We start from the raw sequence: 21,925 nt of genomic DNA on the forward strand, positions 1-21,925 counted from the left end.
TTTTATAAACAGGCTCTGCTTACCTCTTTGTTTGGTGGCCACCGTTGAACCCAAGAGTCAGCAGTTCCGTCCAGGCGTTCAGCTTCCTCGAGCCTCTCCTGGCTGGCTCGCCAATTCAATGTGGGAGGGAGAAAGCGGGCCCCGGCCTGGGCCAGAAACGCCGAGGTCGCTCTCCTCCACACTGTTGAATGCTTCTTCAAAAGATGCACACTTCTCAGAGTCTGATGCAACTGGGTTTATTGTTAGTAAATCAAAGATTACATAAAATAACCTGGGCTGATCTGCGCAGTTCAGTACAGTTATCAATCACTCATAAGTAAAGACAATACATCAGATCATTCTCCAAGCATTCCCAAAACACACACCATGTGCGCGCACACACACCCACTCACTCCCTCTCGGGCCAACTGCCTCTTATATCCATTTTCTAACTCCTCCTGTTGTGTAGCTTAAATCTAGTACTTCCCATTTAATTTTGTTAATTACGTAATGTTGTTGACATCATTATTTTTATCTGACACCCAACTCTCGGACACCATTGTTTATCAGCCCCTCCCTAGTGCTCGTCTCCCGCCTGTCTCACCCTCCCCCTTCTATCATAAGTCACATATTCTGATAACACATTTTCCAAAAAAGGCAGAAGGTTCCGTTAGTTTCACAAAGGCGCCTTTATACAGCTTAGTCAGCAGGGCAGAAATTGTGTGTATTACGTGTTTGTTCTTATTGTATCTATTTAGTATGAAGCGTTCCCCTGCTGCCGGTTCCCCATACAATGGGCTTGTGTTTTTTGAGTACATTTGTATTTATTTCCCACATTTTGGTTGCCTAGGTCGACCTTGGTCCACCTGTATCTTTCTTCCTTTGCTAGCCGGATGATACGTTAGGGGGGAGACAGCTGGTGCTCATTGATACACTCCTTTCCCATATACACTGGGCCTGTGCTCTCTAACTACATATCTTTCCTCATACAATGGGCTTGTGTTTTTTAGTACATCTAAATTTATTTCCCACAGCGCTTTACAATTGATGCCTCTCATTCGCCAGAGCAGTTAGGAGTTAGGGGTTAGGTGTCTTGCTCAAGGACACTTCGACACGCCCAGGGCGGGGTTTGAACCGGCAACCCTCCGACTGCTAGACAATCGGTCTTACCTCCTGAGCTATGTCGCCCAATAGGAACAACGTGTTTCAAAAAGAACGAAAATAAATGATCGCATTTTCATAGAATGAATGAAGATCGTATAGTGGCAGTATTACATATTAATATCAAACAGATCCCACAAAATCTGAGTTTAAAACAATTCAACAATTGCACATACCTGCACAAAAGTAGCATGGGACGGACACCATTAGCACACGTAGGCTACACACGAGCCCTCTCTCACTCCCTACAGAACACAAGAGATGCTAACGAGGTGAGATCGCCAAAAACGTTAAATCGCTGTTTACACGCCACCATTTAATACAAAATCATCACATACACTTCCAAAACATGTCTGTAATCTTATAACGTTGTATTTATACAGTATTAGCGAAAATGCACAACTTTAGAAACTTGTTAGCTTAAAAAATGGAGAGAGCTTCGCAATGCCCCCTACACATATCAGCATCTACAATTCTTTAAAGGGAACCACGCAAACATGTGCCACTAACTAAAGCCCCAGCTACAACAGGTAAAAAATGAACCTATTAACACATTCTCATTAGAGATTCTACTAAAACAAAATATTGAAAGAAAATGAATATCCGCACACTGGATTACAGCTCCCAATACTTCCCAGGTATTCCTAAAATAGAATCCAAGCATTTTTACTGTAAGAATTTGGAATTATGGGATGGCAAAATCCTCCAAAATGCCTGCAACTCAATACATTACATTACATTACAGGCATTTAGCAGACGCTCTTATCCAGAGCGACTTACACAACTTTTTTTTTTTTTTTACATAGCATTTTACATTGTATCCATTTATACAGCTGGATATATACTGAAGCAATGCAGGTTAAGTACCTTGCTCAAGGGTACAACGGCAGTGTCCTTACCCGGGAATCGAACCTGCGACCTTTCGGTTACAAGCGCAGTTCCTTACCCACTGTGCCACACTCCGTCCTATAGATAATGCTTATTTAAAATTCAATAAAAGAATTAAATCAAACTGTTTTCTGTAAATGTTAATGTGTTCTGGAAGATCACATTCCCTGGTATTCACACCATGGATTCTGTGCATTTTTACTGTAGGAATTGCTACAGGTCTAATTTCAGACATGGCAGATTCCTCCTTTGAATCAACATCAGTAAAAAATGCACAGTCCTTGTCATTAGGATCACCTTTCTGTGGCCTCATTTTCTCTCCATGTCACTGTGGGTTTCCTTCTGATATGGTTTCCTCCCATACTTCAAAGACATGAAGATTGTGATAAATTGCCTTTAGGCATGACTGCGTGAGTGAATGCTGTGAGGGTCCTGCGATGGATTGGCAGCCGGTCCAGCCGGTCCTGCCTCTTGCTCACATGCTGGGATCAGCCCTCCTTGCAACCCTGGCCAGAAATAATCACATTAGATAATTGACGGATGGATCTTCACTGTGGTATTTAATTGGTGAAATTAACTGAATTAACATTACATTAACTGAACCCCCACCCCTCATTAAAACGTGCATATGTTAAGAAAACAGAATCAAAATGGTTTTAGCATGTAAGAACAACTCCATGCACACAGTAGACAGCTGTGACAGCTGCAGTACTAACTGCACCAAGGAAATAGTACTTTTATCAGTCTTCATGATTTCCCCCATCGAGTCATGTGTACCCTTACCATCATTTAAAAAAAAATTCAACTTCAGCATCAGAACTACAAAATACAGCATATATAAAATAATATGAGAATAATAAGGAATAATGAATAGACAAATATACAACGCCAGGGGTTACAAAGTTTGACGTAAACAAATATAAAATGAGAATTATGCAGTAAAATTATATCAAAAAATAAAAGATGTACATATATTAAAATTATATTAGTATGTTACATTACATTACATTTATTTGGCAGACGCTTTTATCCAAAGCAACGTACAAAAAGTGCATTTCATGGTCATAGACAACCACTAAACACAGGTTCAGTAAGATACAATACTTATTTTGTACACAGTTTAGTTCACACAGTGAACACTATTCAGACCTAACCTCTGCAAACCAACTAGGCAGAAGAATAAACTACAGAATTAGGACAAATACAAATTACCAAAAAGTGCTGGGATGGGGCAACATGTAACAAGAGTCATGAAAAAAGGGGGGGGGGGGATTTAGAGTGAAATATACAGCGTGGTGGTGGTTAGTCCAAGTATAGTCTGAAGAGATGAGTCTTCAGGCCACGGCGGAAGATGGGTAGTGAGGGGGAGGTTCGGGGAGATCGTTCCACCACTGGGGAGCTAGGGTGGAGATGCTCTGTGATCCCTTTGGTCGGGTGGGAGGGGTTACAAGGCGCCCTGCTGCCGCAGAGTGGAGTGGTCGATCAGGGACATAGGATCGAATCATGTCCTGCAAGTAGCAGTCACTGTGGTGCCATCAACCGTGATTGAGAGCTCACGTAGTAAAGAGGTCTTGCATGGGAAGAAGAGCAGCTCAGTTTTGTTGAGGTTGAGCTTCAGATGGTGGCTGGCCATCTAGGTGGAGATGTCAGCCAGGCAGGAAGATATCTTATCATAGACCTGTGTGGCCGAGGGGGGTAAAGAAAAGAAGAGTGTTAAATTTGGAGCACAAATTTAAAGTTTTCACAGCTTTACTACTGCATGAGGTAGATAATGTTCTAATGCAGAGGCCTACTTCCTTTTTAAAGGCACAAAAATAGGGCTTAATTTTTAACACCTTACATTCATGGATAAAAAACTTGGCCAGGAATATGATGAGATTACACAGAAAAAATTTATTTTCTAATTCTTTCCTATAATTTGTGAAACCAAATACATCCTTCAAGCAAATTAATCTTCGTAATTGTGTTCAATTGGTAAAAGAATACATTAACCGGGCCCACCCCTCATTAAAATGTAAAGAATCTAAGGAATCTAAATGGTTTTAACGTAGCAGAACAATTCCATGTATCAGGGGCAGTACTAGCTGCACACAGCCCATCTAATAGTATTTTTATCAGTCTTTGTTATTTCCCCATAAAGTCATGTGCTCCTTTACCTTCATCCTGTGGCTGGTTTGTCCTGTTCATTCTTTCACGTTCTGTCAGATCTGTTGCCTAGCAAAGTGGAGACTTTATCTCAGTAAAACCATAAAAGCGTAGAGGTCATTGCATAGCCCAGGAGTGACTTCTGAATTAATTAAATTAACTTTATAGGAAATGAAATTCTGCTCTAGAAAGATATTTGAAAAGTTAGGCACATGACATAAAAAGCTTCTCACGTACCATGTTCTGCCTTCTGCTCCCTGAAAGCAAAATAATGCTTAATTATTTAATTACTTGATAACTACATTGCATTTGTTTTAATAACTCAAAAATATAACATTATATTATTACCTTTCCTTTTTTATTTTCTTGTTGAATTCTTTAACATCGAATATCACCAATAAACCAATGGAGTACTATATGATACATTACTTTTCCTTTTTGAATTCCCTGATTAAATACTAAATATTTAATATCCTAACCACTCATATCTCTTGTATAAATACAAGGATTTCAATTCACAAAATATGGGTAGCACAGCCAACCTTAAACTGCTATTCAAACCATTTACAAGTTTATTAAAAATAAAATTCAAAGACTTACCAGATAGAGGGTGAAACTTCCTTAAAATGAAAATGATTGCTAAAATAACAGCTAAAGCAAGTAGCACAGACACAATAACGATGTAAACAGGAATATTTCTTGGTCCACATTCACTATCCGATGTGTTTGTTCCTGCTGTAATTTCCTGAAGTCCCAAGGACTGGCAACTGTCAAAAAATAAACATACAAGTCCAAATCTCAAATAAACCTTCAGGTTATATTTATCAATACAAATAACAATGAGTAACAACTCCTGGTTGGTTTTGCTTTACCCCAGACTGATTTACTCATCTGGAAAATGATGTTATTTGGGAATAAACATAGGAAACTTACTCTGTGTGTGGTTTGCAGTACGCAAAAAAGGATTTATTTGAAAAAGTTTTATCAGGACAGTATCCACATTCGGTATTAGTCAATGTTGTTCCTGTGCAAATATATATTGAAAGGCATGTCAAGACATTAAAAACCTTAAAAAACATTTTCAGAAACATAGACTGTGCAGTTAAGTGAGTTAATTTTACTAAACAGACACGGATAAAAAAGGAATAGTTCACTTTGTGGAGTTGTTTGATACTATTTCAGTTTTAGTGTATGTTCCTAATTGGCTCAGATAACTTATGTCTGCGATAAAGGATACTCTATATGATGCCTACAGAAGTTTTTGGTGATCTGCCAGTATTGTGAAAAATATATCTACTTCCCCAGGGTGACCCACATTGTAGGGGCATTCACCAATCAAAAACATACACTAACCCTGGAATCTATTTTTAAAAAACTCAACTGTCCCTTCAAGATATTAATGCAATCCAACCTTTGTGTATGATGAATTGTCCAGGCCTGCAGATGGTGTGTTTCTGCGCAAAGCTGCACCCCTTCTTATCAGTCTTAGTGCAGTAGTGGTGATCCAGAGGCCCACACACTGTGTCAGAGGTGGGGATGCACTCTCTCTCTGTTTTTAAACCCAAGACTGTGGAGGAATAAAGACCCATATTAAAACATTATTTGAGTATTTCGGTAACAGACCTGTTCATTATTCACCATCAAGTCAAAACAGCATATTGAACTTTAATTACTGTAAGAAATCTTTTATATATTATTAAAAAGACATTCAAGCATGTTGCAAATGGCCATGTCATGAATGAACACATTAGTTGAATATGAATCTTTTCTCACCTTGGTCACACACTGTACAAGACAAACAATGAGGCAGACCGTTGGGCAGATCGATGAATGATTTTTGAGTGCACGGTACACAGGAGGTGCGAGTGTACTCCGTGCAGTGTTTATAAACACGTGTCCCTAATCAGAAAAAAAGACACAAAACAAACCCAAAATGTAACCATTTGAAATGACATTTCAATGATGACAAAATAAAGAGCGCCTTCACTTTTTAACCCCTACAAGCCAACATCTACTGCATTAGAAGCTTTATTCTGATAAAAGATGGTGACTTACCAGGTGTGCACCTTGCACAGCACTCTCCATTAATTTCATATTCTGCACTTCCACAGGAATAGGCGAGGCCACAGAACAGGAGCAATATATATGCCTGAAGCACAAGCAATAGTACAAATTACACTGGAAGCAAAGTCTGGTGCATTCTCCTCCACTGTCTCCTTATTACCAAATCCTAACCAAAATTTTTATTATTTTTGTGACTTTTTTCGTGCTGAAGCCAGTAGCTCGTTATCCAGTAGCTTGTTATCACTTTGACAGTTTAAGTGAATCCTTTCATGTATGTGTTTCTGTATGTGTGTGTGGTGGCAGTTGAAACGTCAGTGGTAGTAGAGGTGTCAGAGAGAGGGGATGGGGAGCTTTAAGTAGACGGTATACTTAGTAAGAAGTAGAACTTTTTGAGAAAAAAGACGCAATGAGAACAACTGAAGAACAAAAACACGCGGTGTTGTGTGTTCTCACGGTGCAGTGTGCGACGGCCTCCAGGAAGAACTTTTAGAAATGTCTTTCTTGTTCTCAGACCTCCCCCTCTCAACTGTTGGTCCAAATATCACATGGTTGGTTACATCACGGTTGAGAGTTCTGAGGGCAGACTTCAACTTTCTTTTCCGGTTCATTCATTGCCTGTACTGTACTGTCGTGTGGTAGAGGGCGAACGTACCATCTCCTTCACCTTTTTTTCTTCTTTTGCATAGCTAGATAAACTAAAGCCACTTTAAACTCCTCTCTCTGTCGCATTTGTGCTTCTATCACCGCCGCCATTGTTGTTTTGTGTTGTGATCTCGCGTAGCCCTTCTCTTTATACATCCATGGCATAGCTGTGAGATGGAGGTCTGGGCGAGATTCCAGCCCCGGTTAATAGCTGCCTAGCAATTATTCTGCGCCCCCCAGCGGCGTGGAGTGACATTAAACGGTGCGGTGTTCTCACTGAGTATACCGACACCGGTGTTTGTGGACATGTTCGCCGGTGGATCTCAATCCTTAAGTTCTTCTTCTTACTGAGTATACCGCCAGCTTTAGAGCTTCAGCACCCAGGGGCCCCCTGTTTCTTAATCCAGTCGTGCCTACAGGAGACAAAAATGAATTGCCAGGTGGCAGGAAGATATACTGTATCTGTCACATGACTATGACAAATGTTAACTGATGATTGTGATAAGGGAGTGAATTACATTGTCATTTGACATTCAAACAAAAACTGAAACAGGGAACAGAAGACAGAAGTCAGAAACAAGAAAGTGTGAGAATGTCCTAACAGAAGCACCAAAGCTATACTAAATAAGGTAATGAGGCAAAACTTTAATTTCTTACCATCCATAAAGGGACTTTAAAATGCCACATCTCATTTCCTCTGAAAGCTTATTCCTGTGCACAATAAAACAGACAGCGTTAATTTAACTCCAAGAGGGTCACATGTACAGAGTAAAATGCACTCTATCAGAGTTTAACACTTAATACTTTACTGTGAGCTTGATAGATGTCCATCTGTCATAATTCACAAAATTATGGTCAGATTTCTTCCCTTTGTGAAGGTCCTGGTTTCCATGATTCAGTCTAGGAAGAATAACATGTTAAATAATCCTCATTTTAATTTCATTTCTGCATTCTCTCTACAGTCCTTTACAGGAGAGGTTGCAACATAAACTAAAAAGGTAACTTAAGCCGCGTTTCCACCGCAGGAACTATACCCCGGAACTAGGAACCTTTTGAGGAACTCAGTGCGTTTCCACCGCAGGAACTAGGGTCTAAATTTAGTTCTGGGGGCTTTGTTTTACCCCCCAAAACGTTCCTGCTCGGGGGGTAGTACTTTCCGAAAGTACAGGAACCTTTTGGGTGGAGCTTGCAGCGCTGAACATTTCTGATTGGTCGAGTACTCGTAGCATTTGTGTTGTATTTATTTTCCGCCATTACCCGCCATGTTTGAAAATATGCAGCGGCAAACCAATTTATTTTCATAATAACTTCAAATCAAACTTGTATATTATGCGGCGCAGTAGCCTACTTTTGGTTATAACCTGTCAACGTCTTGGAATTATAACGTGTGCTCTTCTGTTCTTTTCTTGCTTTAGTATTCGTTTTATAAAATGCTAAGCATTCGTGCTGGGACAGCATATTACGCAGGCTACCAAAACATTCAAACGGATTAATTCGGTTGCTGAATATTTTCTTCCGGATTTTCTTTGTTAGCCCGTTGTAATTGACTCAAAACGTTTGATACAGTTATGTGAGGTATGCGGTAGTTCTGCATAATTAACATTGGTGATACAGTACAAGCAAACTGGAAATCACCTTCCGCACTTTTTATCCGGGTAAAATAACAGGTTAATTCTAGTAATCTTCGCTTTAGCTTTTTCAGACTGCCGTAATTTTACTCAATTTTACTGCCATTTTTCAATTCCACGAAAAGACCAGGAAGACTATGGACTCATTTACGGTGCATGGTTCGCATCTGGAGGGCACACTTCGCTGCTCGGCTAGCAGTAACTTCGAAGGAAAGCAAACGTTGGCTGTACCACTACTAATTTACATTTTCACGCAAGTCCGAGTTTTCGTTCTATTCTTGTCATTTTGCGATTAGCCTATATGGAATTGACAACGAGAAAGTAATAAAACAGCAAATTGTTTACAACGTGTGCATGTTTTCTGCTGTTAATGAAAGTGTTTGAGAGGATATATGAAAATAAATAAATACAAAAGTAACCATATATAGTCATTGTTGGTAACCCGTTGTATATAAGTGGAATAAACCCCTCCGGGCTGTCCCGGTTATTAGAAAATAATGTTGGCTACTTCGGTGGTAGTATGGGGTTAGAGAAGAAATCATATGACAGATGGACCGACGACAACGTCAGTGGGCTAATTTGCCTAATCTTCGCGGTACTTTAGACCCCGGTGGAAACGCAGACAACCATTGGCTGAAGGAACCTTTTAGTTCCTGGTAAAGTAGTTCCTGGGACTGAAAGTTCCGGGTAATTTTGGTGGAAACGCGGCTTTATATACACATTTTTTCTTTAAAAAGGAAACTGCTTTTAAAGCTTAGTCGATTCAAAAGTAAACAGAAACTGAATTGTACATTTAAAGGTAGAAATTATAGAAAAAATTATAGTTAAATTAAATCCAGGAACCCTTTAGTTCCAACCAGGAGACCCAAGTGAGCACTGGATGGACCCCCAATGACCTGAATGTGCTGAAATTTGGCTCTGGATCCGCTTGCCATATTTTAATCATATCACTAAAATCCATGAGGGAAAATAAATTCTACCAACCACACAGAAATAATATAACAGGTGTGAGGTATTGTTCATGTTACTTGGATTCCAGAACAACTTGTGAAGCTATGAAATGATGAAATAGCAAATAGCAATAATAAAAGTTATGATTTTACTTCTTGTTAATTTGTTACTTATAATGTACATACCATTCTCTACAGAATAAGATGTCACTTCCAGGTGCTGGTTGGTTTAATTCTGACAAGGGAAAGGTTGATATGATGATTACCATTTTAATCATGTCAGAATTTTACAGAACTGGGGTAAATCAAGTGCACTGGAGATTAATGTTTGGACACCAAAAGAGTTGGTCAGCTGTAATAGGAGGGAAATGTCCTTTACACCATTGATGATAAATGAAAAACGCACTGAAGTGGTGGACAATTTTAAATATTTGGGCACAATTCAAAGACATTAGAGAACTTGGGTCTCTAACTGACAAAAATCAGGTAAAGAATCTTGGTTTGATCATGGACCCAGAGTTAACTTTTGAGACACTTATTAAGCGCATAAATTAATCAGTTTTTATCATTTTAAATAATCCATGTTTAACACAGGAGGGAGCTGAGATACTAAAACGTTATTGAGTTGACTTGCTGCTGTAAAAACCTCTTATCTATCTGTCACAATCCACCATCAATCAGTTACAGTTCATCTAAAATTCTGCTGCTTATTTGTTTATTGACAAAAACCCATGAACACACACAGCGCCTCTTTTAAAAGCTCTGCATCGTTGCCTGGCTAGCAATCCGAGAAAGCCAGCATGCTATATCAAAACTATACGATCTGTTAGTCACTATAAGGCTGTTCAGGATTGTGTACATTTCGGTTCCTTGACGTAGGCTACACACACAATACAGTAGTCGAAAAACACTTCCGGTAAAACAATTTAAAATCACTTCCATATAGCAAGACTTTTGGCAATATCTCCCGAAATATTTATTGAATCTACTGTACCTAAAAAGTCGGTGTTATATTTTATCCCGTGTCAGGTTTTGCCCAGCTCTCTCCTAAATTGTAATTAAATGAAATTATAATGTTCATCTAGAGTGGACAAAGTCTAAAGTCTCCCGCAGAGCAGCAGACATGGAGGTAGGACTCGAAGCCGCCTGCACGTGTTCACGCATGAAAATGGTTTTTAAACACATGCCCCAATATCTTCCGAATTACTTCTTCCACCCATGAAAACGAATGATTGGCCTAATAAATAACAAAAAATCACCTGACTAATAAGAAAGTCTGCGTATGGGAAGATGCTGTCCGCAGAGTTTTTAAAAAACAAAACAAAATAACGTATTTTTTCCCGCTCCACGCACCTGTTGCTCAAGGCAGTTTCATTAAATATAAGTTTCATGCTTATTTTAATAAGAAAGCTTTGAAATCCTACAGTAAACAACATTCGTCAGAATGGCCTGCACAAGGTCACTGACGAACAGAGCATTATATTTGAAACTTTCCAAGTGTTGCAAGGATGGCTGACTTCCGTGTTAAAAAAAACTGCAACAATATTCTATTCCAACTATTGCTGCCATTTTCTCGTTAGTAACCACACAGAATGTAAATCTTACCTGACTCCTGACGACGGCAAGAGCCGTATCTGTACAACAATCCAAGTTTTGCGGTTACTTTGGTTAATTCACTTTCAGTTTCGAATTGAGCATTTCACATCATTTCTCGTTCCAACATTAAAATGATTGTTATCACTATAAGTCCAAATACATTTACTGCCCCCGAAAAAAAAACAATTAAAATTGACCTTTGACTGAGGCCAGCCAAAAAAGAATGAAGTCTGTTCATTTAATCCATTTTAAGCATGTGTACCAAAGGAATCATTTTTCTGAGGTGTAGAAAATAATTTGGGCTGGAAAGGGTTTAGACAGACAAGCACGCCTTCAGTTTATCTAAATTGTGAAGTCCCGGATGTAAGCTTGTACTGTGTATGGTGAGGACAAAACATTGGAGCTCTCGTTACAATTAATAGAGAATCTCATTAATTAATATCAGACTTTTGAAGGTAAAAACTTCCCCGGTGGTATTCTGAAACTCGATTCACGATTGATCATGTAATATGTCATGTACATTTTAATAAATGTTTTCCCAAGACTTCTGGGCCGAAACAACCATTGTTTCACAAACTGCTACACATAATGAAATGTATGGTCACAAAAAATTGACTGATGAGGTTTTCTTTGGTAGTTAAATCACCTACGCGTTGACAGCTTAGACTATTTACTAGAAGTTTAAGCTTTTTTTCCCAGTATAGCTGAAAATGAAATTTAAACATTTATAACTGCATGTAGAATTCATTTGTTAGCTACATGACTCCAGCCAGTCACAAGACAAAACACTGCCAGTGCTGTAATGTTCTGTGCAAGGACCCAAACGCAGACCAGGGAAATCCAAAAAACGTTGTCTTTATTCAGTCCAAAGTTCAAAGCCAGGTAATCAGAGATAGGACGGTACAAAATCGAGTTTCCAAAAGAATAGTGGTAAACGGGCAAAAGATCAAAAACCAGGAGATCAGATAGGCGAAGGTACACAGGAACAGGCAAAAGAGAAGTCAAAACAAAGCGAAGGTCAAACCAGAAAGCAATCAAACAAAAGGGGCAGGCAAACTCGAAGTCGTACGGAAAAGGCGTCTCAGGAATCTCGATAAACAAAGGCTTACAAAACATCGGCACAGTCTTGTGATTTTTACAATGTGATTGACAGTCCGGTGCGGAAAAGCCCATCAACCTGAACGAACGATTGCAGAACGAACTTGAGGCTAGCTGACTGTCTGCCGTTGTTTTAAAAATATATGATCAGATGTTTACGGAGTTTAATTTCCATCCGTGACTGTACTGTGTCATGTAATCACGTTATATGTATGACATTAATAATACAATTATGTTCAGTTATCTTCAATTTATGTTTCTCGGCAAAACGAATATGCTTAGCTAGCATATCAGCTTGCCAGTGAGCTAGGTAAGCTATCCATGTTTAGCTCACGCATTAGCAATATGAACTACAGGGGAAGAACATCGACTGCACTGATGGTCAATCAGAGATGTGTAGACTACTGGTGATTTGACTAGGCTAATTTTCATATAACTGTCTGGTAGACCTGCTGTTAACCGAGCAAATAATCGTCATAGGTTTTCGCCACAGTCAGTTAATGAGCCAGTAACTGCTACTACTCCATCGCGGTTTGAGGTGTTCACTTGCTGGGTGACGCTAGCTGACCGATCGTTCGCAAGTGACTTTTTACCGAATAAAAATTAACACTGTCAGCGGTGATTAACAAATCTACCAAGTATTTTAATAACTGATCTACATGCGTGTAAATATGACAACGCACTTTGAAGAGCACGTTTTCCACCTGTTGCATAAAGACAAAAATAATGTACATTGAATTTCTAATTATTATTATTTTCTTGCTAGCTTCTAGCTTTGTCACATTCGTGCAGCCTAGCCCAGGTAGACATTTACGGAATGTACACGACTGACAAGCCGTCAAACACGTCTGACAGATGGAATATTTGCCGGTTAGGGTTAGCTAGCTAGTCAAATGGCTTGGTAGCCGAAGTTGCGAACTGTTTTAGCATAGGCTACTGGACTACCACATATAGCAAATAAGCGTTAGCTGATTACGCTTTCTGTCGACTAATTATTTGGTTAAGTGGGCTAAAGGAAATAGTAAAAATGACTTGGCTACCGCAAAACTTCAGAGGAGGATTATTTTATGGTCGTCTAGTGCAGCTGTAAATAGCACACGCTATAATGAAACCACTACAAAACGGGATGCCTGCATTTTCTGACTTCGCACAGGTGGACCGTGGTCGGAGCCGCAATGTCAAGGCCAAGAGACGCCACCTCCCACCCCAGTGACCACAGATTGTAGCCCCTACTGTAGCTCAGTCCCCCGCAGTAATCCACAAGTGACGCAAACTGTACCTCATTGGTCCAGAACAAATATTGGCACTGTACCCAAATGATGCAATAAATCATGAAATCGACCCATGGACAGTCATAAGACGAATAAAATACACCTATTACGACTATTTGTTTTTGTGAAAAAAAATTATTGACTTTGTATTTTGATCGCATTTGTACCGTAGACTTACATGGAAACCGGATATGAAAACACCTATACTGGAGCCATCCGTAGTGGCGCTAGTGAGCAACCAGGAACTACAACACCAGGAAATGAGCTTCAAAAACGAAGTCTGGTTTTGGCCGCTTGATTCTGACCGGGAGGTTCTTTCTTCTTCTTCTGTGGTGTTTTACGGCGGTTGGAATCCTTTTTAGTTGCATTATCGCCACCTTCTGGATCTAACCATGTACTGCTGTCTGGATCTCTTGTATCCTGTGTTACTTATTCCAGTTGCCCTCAAAAAACTAAATATCACCTTCTTTCACTCCACCGTGTCCCCACACTCAAGCGGATCTGTAAGCCTTGCCTCCACTCCTAGTCTCTGTAATCCTGTAAACATTACCCTTCTTTCTTGCTCATACTTCCTGCATTCAATCAGGACGTGATCCACCCACTCTAATCCTAACAGAACTGCAATTAGCTCAACAGCATAAATGCTCAAATAATCTGACGTTCTCTTACTGATTCCAGTCTGGTGACTGGGAATCACCACTGCAGCCCCTGTCATCTCTGTTATTGGATCCTTTGACCCATCTGTAAAAATCTGTAAATAGTCATTGTAATTCCTGTCCCTATGCATGTAATATTCCTGAACTAAATCTGCTGTTTTATTTCTGTGCTTTATATTCAATAGTTCCATGTCCACATAAGCATTTTGTAACATCCAGACTGGTCTCACAGGCCACAACACAGTTGGACAAAATTCAATTTCATGGATTTGCATTTGTTCTGCAACGTCCTTGCCTACCCATCCAAAGCTTGTTTTTTGTGCTTTTTCCCTCTCCCAACTAGCCTCCAATACCCTCTTAGTTGGATGACTTTCTGTGTGTCCCCTTAGATTTATCCAGTAATTGGCCATCAACTGTTTCCTACGAATCCAGAGAGGCATTTCTCCTTCCTCAACTTGCAGTGCACACACTGGCGCCGTTTTTACTGACCCTAGGCAAATCCTCAGAGCACGAGCCTGCACAACATCCAGGTCTGACAGCACAGTCTTGGCTGCTGAGCCATACACCACACTACCATAATCAATTCTAGCCCGGATTAGCGCTACATATATATACTTCAATGACGCTATATCAGCTCCCCATTCCAGCCCAGCGAGACATCTCATAACATTAATGACTTTCTTACTTTTTTCCACTATGCTTCTTATATGCTCTTTCCATGTTAGTCTGGGATCAAAATGTACTCCCAAGAAACGAATGCATTCTACTCTCTCTAGGTTACTTCCGTATAACTTCAGATTCCTTGCTTCCCTGATTTTCTTACTTGTGAAGAACATAATTTTTGTTTTTTTCACAGAAAATTTAAAACCCCATTCTATTCCCCATCTTTCCACTCAATTTATCCCTTCTTGTAATTTTTTAACTATATGTTCTAGGTTCCCTACCCTCTTCCAAAAAACCCCATCATCTGCAAACAGAGACCTTCCCATGCCTAATGGTATACTTTCAAATATATCATTTATCATGACTGAAAATAAAGTAGGACTTACAACACTCCCCTGGGGCGTACCATTTTCTACAACATGTTTCCCTGAGACCTCTGACCCTATCTTGACCTGAATTGACCTATCACTTAGAAAATCCCTAATCCAATTGAAGATGTTTCCCTCAATTCCCATTTTATGAAGCTTATCCATAGCATATCATAAGCTTTTTCCACATCGAAAAATACTGCAGCCACAATCTCTTTATTCACCTGGGCTTTTCTTATCTCATCCTCTAAACACAGAACTGGATCCATTGTGTTCCTGCCTCTCCTAAATCCACTCTGATATGCAGCCATTAGTCCCCCTTTCTCCAAAAAGTGCATGAGCCTCTCATTAACCACCCGTTCCATTAGTTTACATATATGTGACGTTAAAGCAATGGGTCTGTAGTTTCCTGGCTTACTAGGATCTTTCCCAGGCTTTCTGATTGGAATTATAATTGCTTCCTTCCAGCTCATAGGGACTCATCCCTCCTTCCACACTTCATTGAATAACATCAGTAATTTATTTAATCCTCCTTCACTTAAATGTTTAATCATTATATAGCTTATTCCATCTTTTCCCGGTGCACTCATTCCTGTTTTGCCTAATGCCCTCTTCATCTCTCCAACAGTAAATGGGACATCTAGTTCATTTCCACTGGTATTCTTTCTCCTTAGTGCATCCATGTTTCCAGCTTTGGTTTTTTCCCTGCCTTGCTTTTCTTCCTCATTCAGATTATAGGAACTGTGTACTGTAACAAAAGTTTTTAAAAGTAATTCAGCCTTTTCTTTATTGGTTATCGCCACTTCATTTCCGGTGCTCAGGACAGGGTAGTTCCATTCCCTCCTATCTCCTCCCATTTTCTTTATCATTCCCCAAACTTCTCCTATCTGAGTGGTGTTCCCAATTGACCCACAGAACTTCCTCCAATATTTCCTCTTTGTCTGTCTTATCGTTTTCTTAACCATTGCCTGTGCTTTTTTGTACTGGACCAAATGCTGAAAATTATGGGATCTTTTGACAAGTTTAAATGCCTTGTTCCTACTCTTTACTGCTTGTTTGCACTTATCATCCCACCAAGGTACTAATTTCCTCTTTGTCCTTCCTGTACTTTTAGTAATACGACTTATTGCAGCTGCCATTATACCCTGCAATATTTTGCAGTTACTCATTTCTATACTGATATTGTCGCTAATCTGCTGTAGCTGTTTATCACTTTCATTCATGAAATTTCCCCAGTTAGCTTTTCCAAAAATCCATTTACCACCTGTGTTCTCTGTATTCTGTATCATTACTATATTTATTTTACTGTATATTGGATAATGGTCACTACCTATGGTCCCTTCCTGATACACATCCCATTCGCACAATGGCGCTAAGGTATTGGTCACTAACGTCAGATCTATTACAGACTCCTTTCCAGTGTTCACATCTATCCTTGTGTTTCTGCCATCATTAATACAGACAAGATGTTGCCCATCGTGATCTGTTTTATCACTCCCCCATAACGTATTATGTGCATTGAAGTCTCCACACCACACAATGCTTCCTCTATTTAATCCTTCTATGTCTTCCAGTCTGCTGAGTTCTAATTTCCTGCATGGATTATAGAAATTTATAACTGCCAGGTTCTTCCTTTCTGCCCACACTTCAATAACCACACACTCCAACTCATTTCCAATATCAATATTTCTATAAGGAATGCCCTCCTTCACAAAGGTGACACAACCCCCTCCTGCCCCATCCTTCCTGTCCCGTCTGATTGCCATGTATCCATTTATTATAAAATCTAAACTTGGTTTTAACCATGACTCCTGGATACACAGCAGGTCTGGTTTTTCCTTCTGACTATAAATGAACTTTTTAGAGAATTAACATTACAACTACTATAACCCAATACATTGTGTTTCTTGACTTGCCTGAACACTTAAGTCCTCCCTGACTTCCTCCCATTTTAACCCTCTTATACCCAGGCTGCACAGCTGCTTCGACAATAATCTTGATTCTTTCCGTTTTTGAATTTACATCCGCAGTTGCGTTTATAACTCCCGCTATAAACATCACCAGTTTCTTTTTCTCTATCAACAACTTCTTTTCCACCTCTTGCATTATACTTGCCGCTGTTTGCTCTTTCCCTCCCCCCTGCTTGTCATTCAGTTTCTCCTGTCCAGCCATCTTAGCTGCCTCGGCATAAGATACTTTCTCTTTTGTTCTAACTTTCTGTACTGCAACCTCACGCTTCATTGCTTCACATCCCTAGTACGCAACACTATGTTCACCTCCACAGTTACAGCATTTCGGTTTTATACCTGACTCACACTTTCCATATTCATGATCACCACCGCACCTTGCACATATTCTCTTGCCCTTGCACACCTTAGCTATGTGCCCAAACTCCTGGCAATTGAAACACCTCATTTTTGGGACAAATTCCCTCACATTATATTTAATAAATCCAAAAAAAAATTTCTTTTGGGATATCTTTGGCATCAAACTCAATCAGCACTGTTTCTGTATCTTTTTTCTCAGCTCCTCTTGTCATTCTTTTAACATTTTTAACTTTACTGCTACGTACTTTCAAGTTTTCTGCTAACTCCTTCATACTTACACTAAGGGGGATCCCTGTTTTCACCCCCTTACACCCATTCAGACTCGGCTCTCCAACTTTCACTGTTTTTGCGACTAACTTTTCCTATACATAGTAGCTTTCTCCGCCTTTTCTACTTGGTCCTCAGAGTTGCATCCAATTAGCAAGTTACCATCCCCTAGCACTTTCGCAAACTTGACTTCACCTACTTGTGCTCTGATTAGATATGTGAGTTTAAGCGGGTCCGTTTTCTTCACTCCACCTCAAACCTCACCACAACATTAAGGGATCCTGTCTTTGAACTCCTTGCCTCATCCTCCCGTCCCTCACTCTCGGTTTCTCCTAGATTAGTCACTCTTTTTCTTCCTCTTAGCCGTCCGACGCCCACCTCCCTTCCCCACCTGTTCCCATTCACCCCCATAGCCCTCCTCCTCATTCAACTCCATGCTGTTATAGCTGTCTTCATCTACCTCCCTCCATGTTACCACAATCAACGAGCAGCAGCGTGAGAGTCCTATACAGGCCATCGGCCGACACTCCCACCCTTTACTCCTCACTCGACCGACTACCGATTACCAAATGTAACGCTCAATCAATTTAATCCAGTGAACCAGTAAGAAGCAAATTCAGTACTTCCCGTCGCGCCCCACTTCCAAACCACCGCTTTACCTGATTAAAAAAAAAAACGCTTCACCCGACAATCAGTGGCCGCAGTAGTCAGCTACCTACTCCTAGCTACCGCAAACACTCCCCGAACTGGCGCTTTCCCTATTTTAATTCTTTTAAAGGTCTTTCTACACGGCTAACCCCGGCCGGAAATCCCAAACCGGGATGCGCTCGTGCTTCTCTAAACCCTAATCCTTTCAGAAGTGTCTGTACCTAACAGTCAAAACAGCGTTTGGAGGGGTCCAAGCATTGGCACTATTGCGCCCCCTATGGAGCGATTTTAAAATGGTTTTGTCCTCATGATCATATACTTTCACCCAACATATCTACTGAATATCATGATGATTGTATAAAGTATTGATGACTTATGGCCAATTTTGTGCTAAGAGACGCTGTCGGAAAACTTAATTGCTTCGCCATGGATGTGTCCTGGCTGCTTGCCGTAAAGGCCTTCACTACGTCGTAGCACTTAGATGGCATGTCGTAACACTTAGATGGCCTGGCGTGTATGTAGAGCTGCAGTGCTTCCGCACTGCAACTAAAAAAGGGGTTAGACTATTGTTGTCACAATACCAAATTTTGACTTTGATACCGATACCAGGTTTAGTATCACGATACTCGATACTGAAATGATACTTGAAACGTAAATGAGACTGATTCGATACTCGGTACCTAACGAAACTGAAATTACCTTAAGAGAACAGAAACATAATGTCCACAAGGGTTGACCTTATTTTCGAATTGCGAGGCTTATTAACAACCTTTAAGTTGAAGCCTGTTCAACATTATCAATAAGCATAGGCCTATTGTGTTACAACACTAAACAATAGAAAAATATATTAAATATACTTCAAAAATTAAATAATTGTAAACTAAATAATCTTTAAACAGGTCTTTCACTTTTAAACAGATCTAAAAAACAGCATATTTTAATAACAATACAGCATCTTCCTATAATAAAATATTTCCAAATTAGAACACCTATTGCTACTGAAGTGAACTGAGTCGGAGCTTACGCTCTATCAACGAGTGAGTGCGCAAGCGCAACGTCACCTCACTTGGCAACCTTAGTTGCTACTGCCCTCTCGCGAAGATTCTGACAAATTACACTTTTCATCCTCTCAATCAGTAATGCGGGAGACACATTTCCCTGGGTTTAACATTTGACACAAAACTACCGAACGTCGAAAAATTCTAATACCAAACCGTTTTTTTTTTTTTTTTTGAAGTATCGAAAAAGTGCTGAAGTTTCGGAATACCGTGCAACACTACGTCAGACACATATTCCAATCCATTGCTCAGTTTAGCAGAGAATGCACATTTCAGAGCGCCTCAGAAACAGATAGGATAATAATACATATTTCATATAGCCTAATAAATACGACATTAAAAAAAACGAAACAAAAAACGAAATATCAACTCGACATCCCTGCTAGCATGCGTGCTGCGCGAAAAATACCTTATTATTTATTTAGAAATTGGCAGACTACAGCATTTGCGTCTTTTGTTTATATTCAATAGTAATTGCAGCGAGAAACTGCAGCTGTAGACACAAGATAGTTTATGTTATGGTAGCAACGGAACGAAGCGGACTACATATTACCGTCATTGTTATATTATACCAGCGCGTTTTCGCGCGTTTGCACAGAAACTCAAAATCTACCAATAAAATGGTTTAGGCTAGCTATTTCTCACCATAATGACAGATTCAAAGACTAAACGAACTCATCCGATACTGTCTTAAAATGGATCCATGCCAAAGAAAAGTAATTATTCATCCTCTCAAAACGCTTTTACTAACAAACTTTTGGTATCGTAGCACGCACTCTGGGTGGCACTGTCTTCCATTCCTTCCCCGACGTTCAGACCGTCCCCTCACTGATAAAAACTAGACCCTACGGTGTCGGATTACTTGCGTCGCCATGGATGTCGCTTGCCGTAAAGAAGTTTACTAGATGTCGTAACCGTTTCGATTTGGAGCTCCAGCTCTTCCGCACCCCAACTAATAAAAATGTCCAAATGGCGGGCAAACAATATGGCAGACATAGGTGCTCCCAATGGCAAAGTTGTAGAGCACATTCAGATGCATCGGTCGATGACGTTTTGTGTTGATCTGACTTACGGTGTGGGAGTTATGACCTTTTAAACATGACCCTTTGTTATAGTGCCACCATCTGGCCGACATAGGTGATTTTTGGTGCCTGAGTAGTGGGGGGCCATAGGAACCCACCTACCAAATTTGGTTAGTCTACAACTTATGGTTGCTGAGCCTCAGACATTTTAGCAGAGAAAGCTTCCACGCCCCAAGAAAAAAGTTAAAATGGCGGACAAACAATATGGCGGACATAGGTGGTGCCAATGCAAAGTTGTAGAGCACGTTCAGATGCATAGGTCAATGAAGTTTTGTGTTGATCTAACTGATGCTGTGGGAGTTATGGCCTTTTACGCAAAACCCTTTGTTATAGCGTCACCATCTGGCCGACATAGGTGATTTTTAGTGCCTGAGTAGTGGGGGGGCCATAGGAACCGACCTGCCGAATTTGGTTGCTCTAGGACAGTGGTGTCAAACTCGTGCCATGGAGGGCCGTGTGTATGCAGGTTTTCATTCCAACCAATTAATGCTGCCTTAATTGAGTCCAATTACTCATTCAGCCATATGTGTTTAACTGCATTGAAGCACAGAATATAAGAAAATTTTTATTTAGACAATGCGGGTCACCATAGACGTCGGGTCACCATTGTGCACAAACCTGCATCCCTAATTCAGCAAATAATTTAACTAATTATATAATCAAGATCTGAGGCTGGAATGAAAACCTGCATACACACGGCCCTCCATGGCACGAGTTTGACACCACTGCTCTAGGACTTATGGTTGCTGAGCCTCAGACCTCATTTTCGAATTCATGGTTTATTAACAACCTGGTTCATTAACAACCTTTAAGTTGAAGCCTCTTCAACATATTAATATGCAAAGGCCTATAGTGTTACAACACTGAACAATCAAAAAATATGTTAAATATATTTCACAAATTAAACAGTTGTAAACTAAATCTATAAAACAGGTCTTTCACCTTTAAATAGATTTAAAAACGGCATATTTTAATAACAATACAGCATCTATCTATAATAAAATATTTCCAAATTGGAACACCTATTGCTACTGAAGTGAACTGAAGCTTCGCTGCTTGGACCCCTAATAATAATAATCCTAACAAATACAATAGGGTTCCACCAGCTTCGCTGCTTGGACCCCTAATAATAATCCTAACAGATACAATAGGGTTCCACCAGCTTCGCTGCTTGGACCCCTAATAATAATAATTCTAACAGATACAATAGGGTTCCACCAGCTTCACTGCTTGGACCCCTAAAAAACAAAACAAAACAAAACAAAAGCCATAAACTGTTTGAACTTCGCTGCCACGCCAGCTCGCTGACAGGGAGCTGGTGGAAAAGACTGACATTTATACACTGGGGAAGGTAACAATCAAGGAGGGGTTACGTGAGTGAGGGCGGAGTAACAAACAACATCCAGGTGAAGAACATTAGGATAACTAAATAAA

The 21,925-nt window shown here is 40.0% G+C and overlaps 1 protein-coding gene across 5 annotated transcripts; it reads right to left on the reverse strand.

Annotated features, from left to right (window-relative positions):
* Positions 1-2,571: 2,571 nt before the first annotated feature.
* LOC135247126 (tumor necrosis factor receptor superfamily member 14-like) lies at positions 2,572-11,306 on the reverse strand. Of its 5 annotated transcripts, none has more exons than XM_064320396.1 (12): positions 11,063-11,304; positions 9,644-9,692; positions 7,537-7,779; positions 7,228-7,292; positions 6,229-6,322; positions 5,947-6,072; positions 5,585-5,740; positions 5,107-5,197; positions 4,791-4,940; positions 4,411-4,426; positions 4,185-4,242; positions 2,572-3,706 (listed from the first exon to the last, which is right to left on the reverse strand). In XM_064320396.1, exons 3-12 carry the CDS (start codon positions 7,541-7,543, stop codon positions 3,699-3,701), a joined length of 771 nt encoding a protein of 256 aa, XP_064176466.1. In that variant the 5' UTR covers positions 7,544-7,779; positions 9,644-9,692; positions 11,063-11,304; the 3' UTR covers positions 2,572-3,698. The 5 variants fall into 5 exon arrangements, with proteins under 5 accessions (XP_064176466.1, XP_064176465.1, XP_064176469.1 ...); XM_064320395.1 differs by having other exon boundaries at positions 4,411-4,430; positions 4,774-4,940; positions 11,063-11,296; XM_064320399.1 differs by lacking the exon at positions 4,185-4,242 and having other exon boundaries at positions 11,063-11,306.
* Positions 11,307-21,925: the final 10,619 nt, after the last annotated feature.

The sequence above is a fragment of the Anguilla rostrata genome, unplaced genomic scaffold (genome assembly GCF_018555375.3).
Source record: "Anguilla rostrata isolate EN2019 unplaced genomic scaffold, ASM1855537v3 scaf1078, whole genome shotgun sequence".
Classification (NCBI taxonomy): Eukaryota; Metazoa; Chordata; class Actinopteri; order Anguilliformes; family Anguillidae; genus Anguilla; species Anguilla rostrata.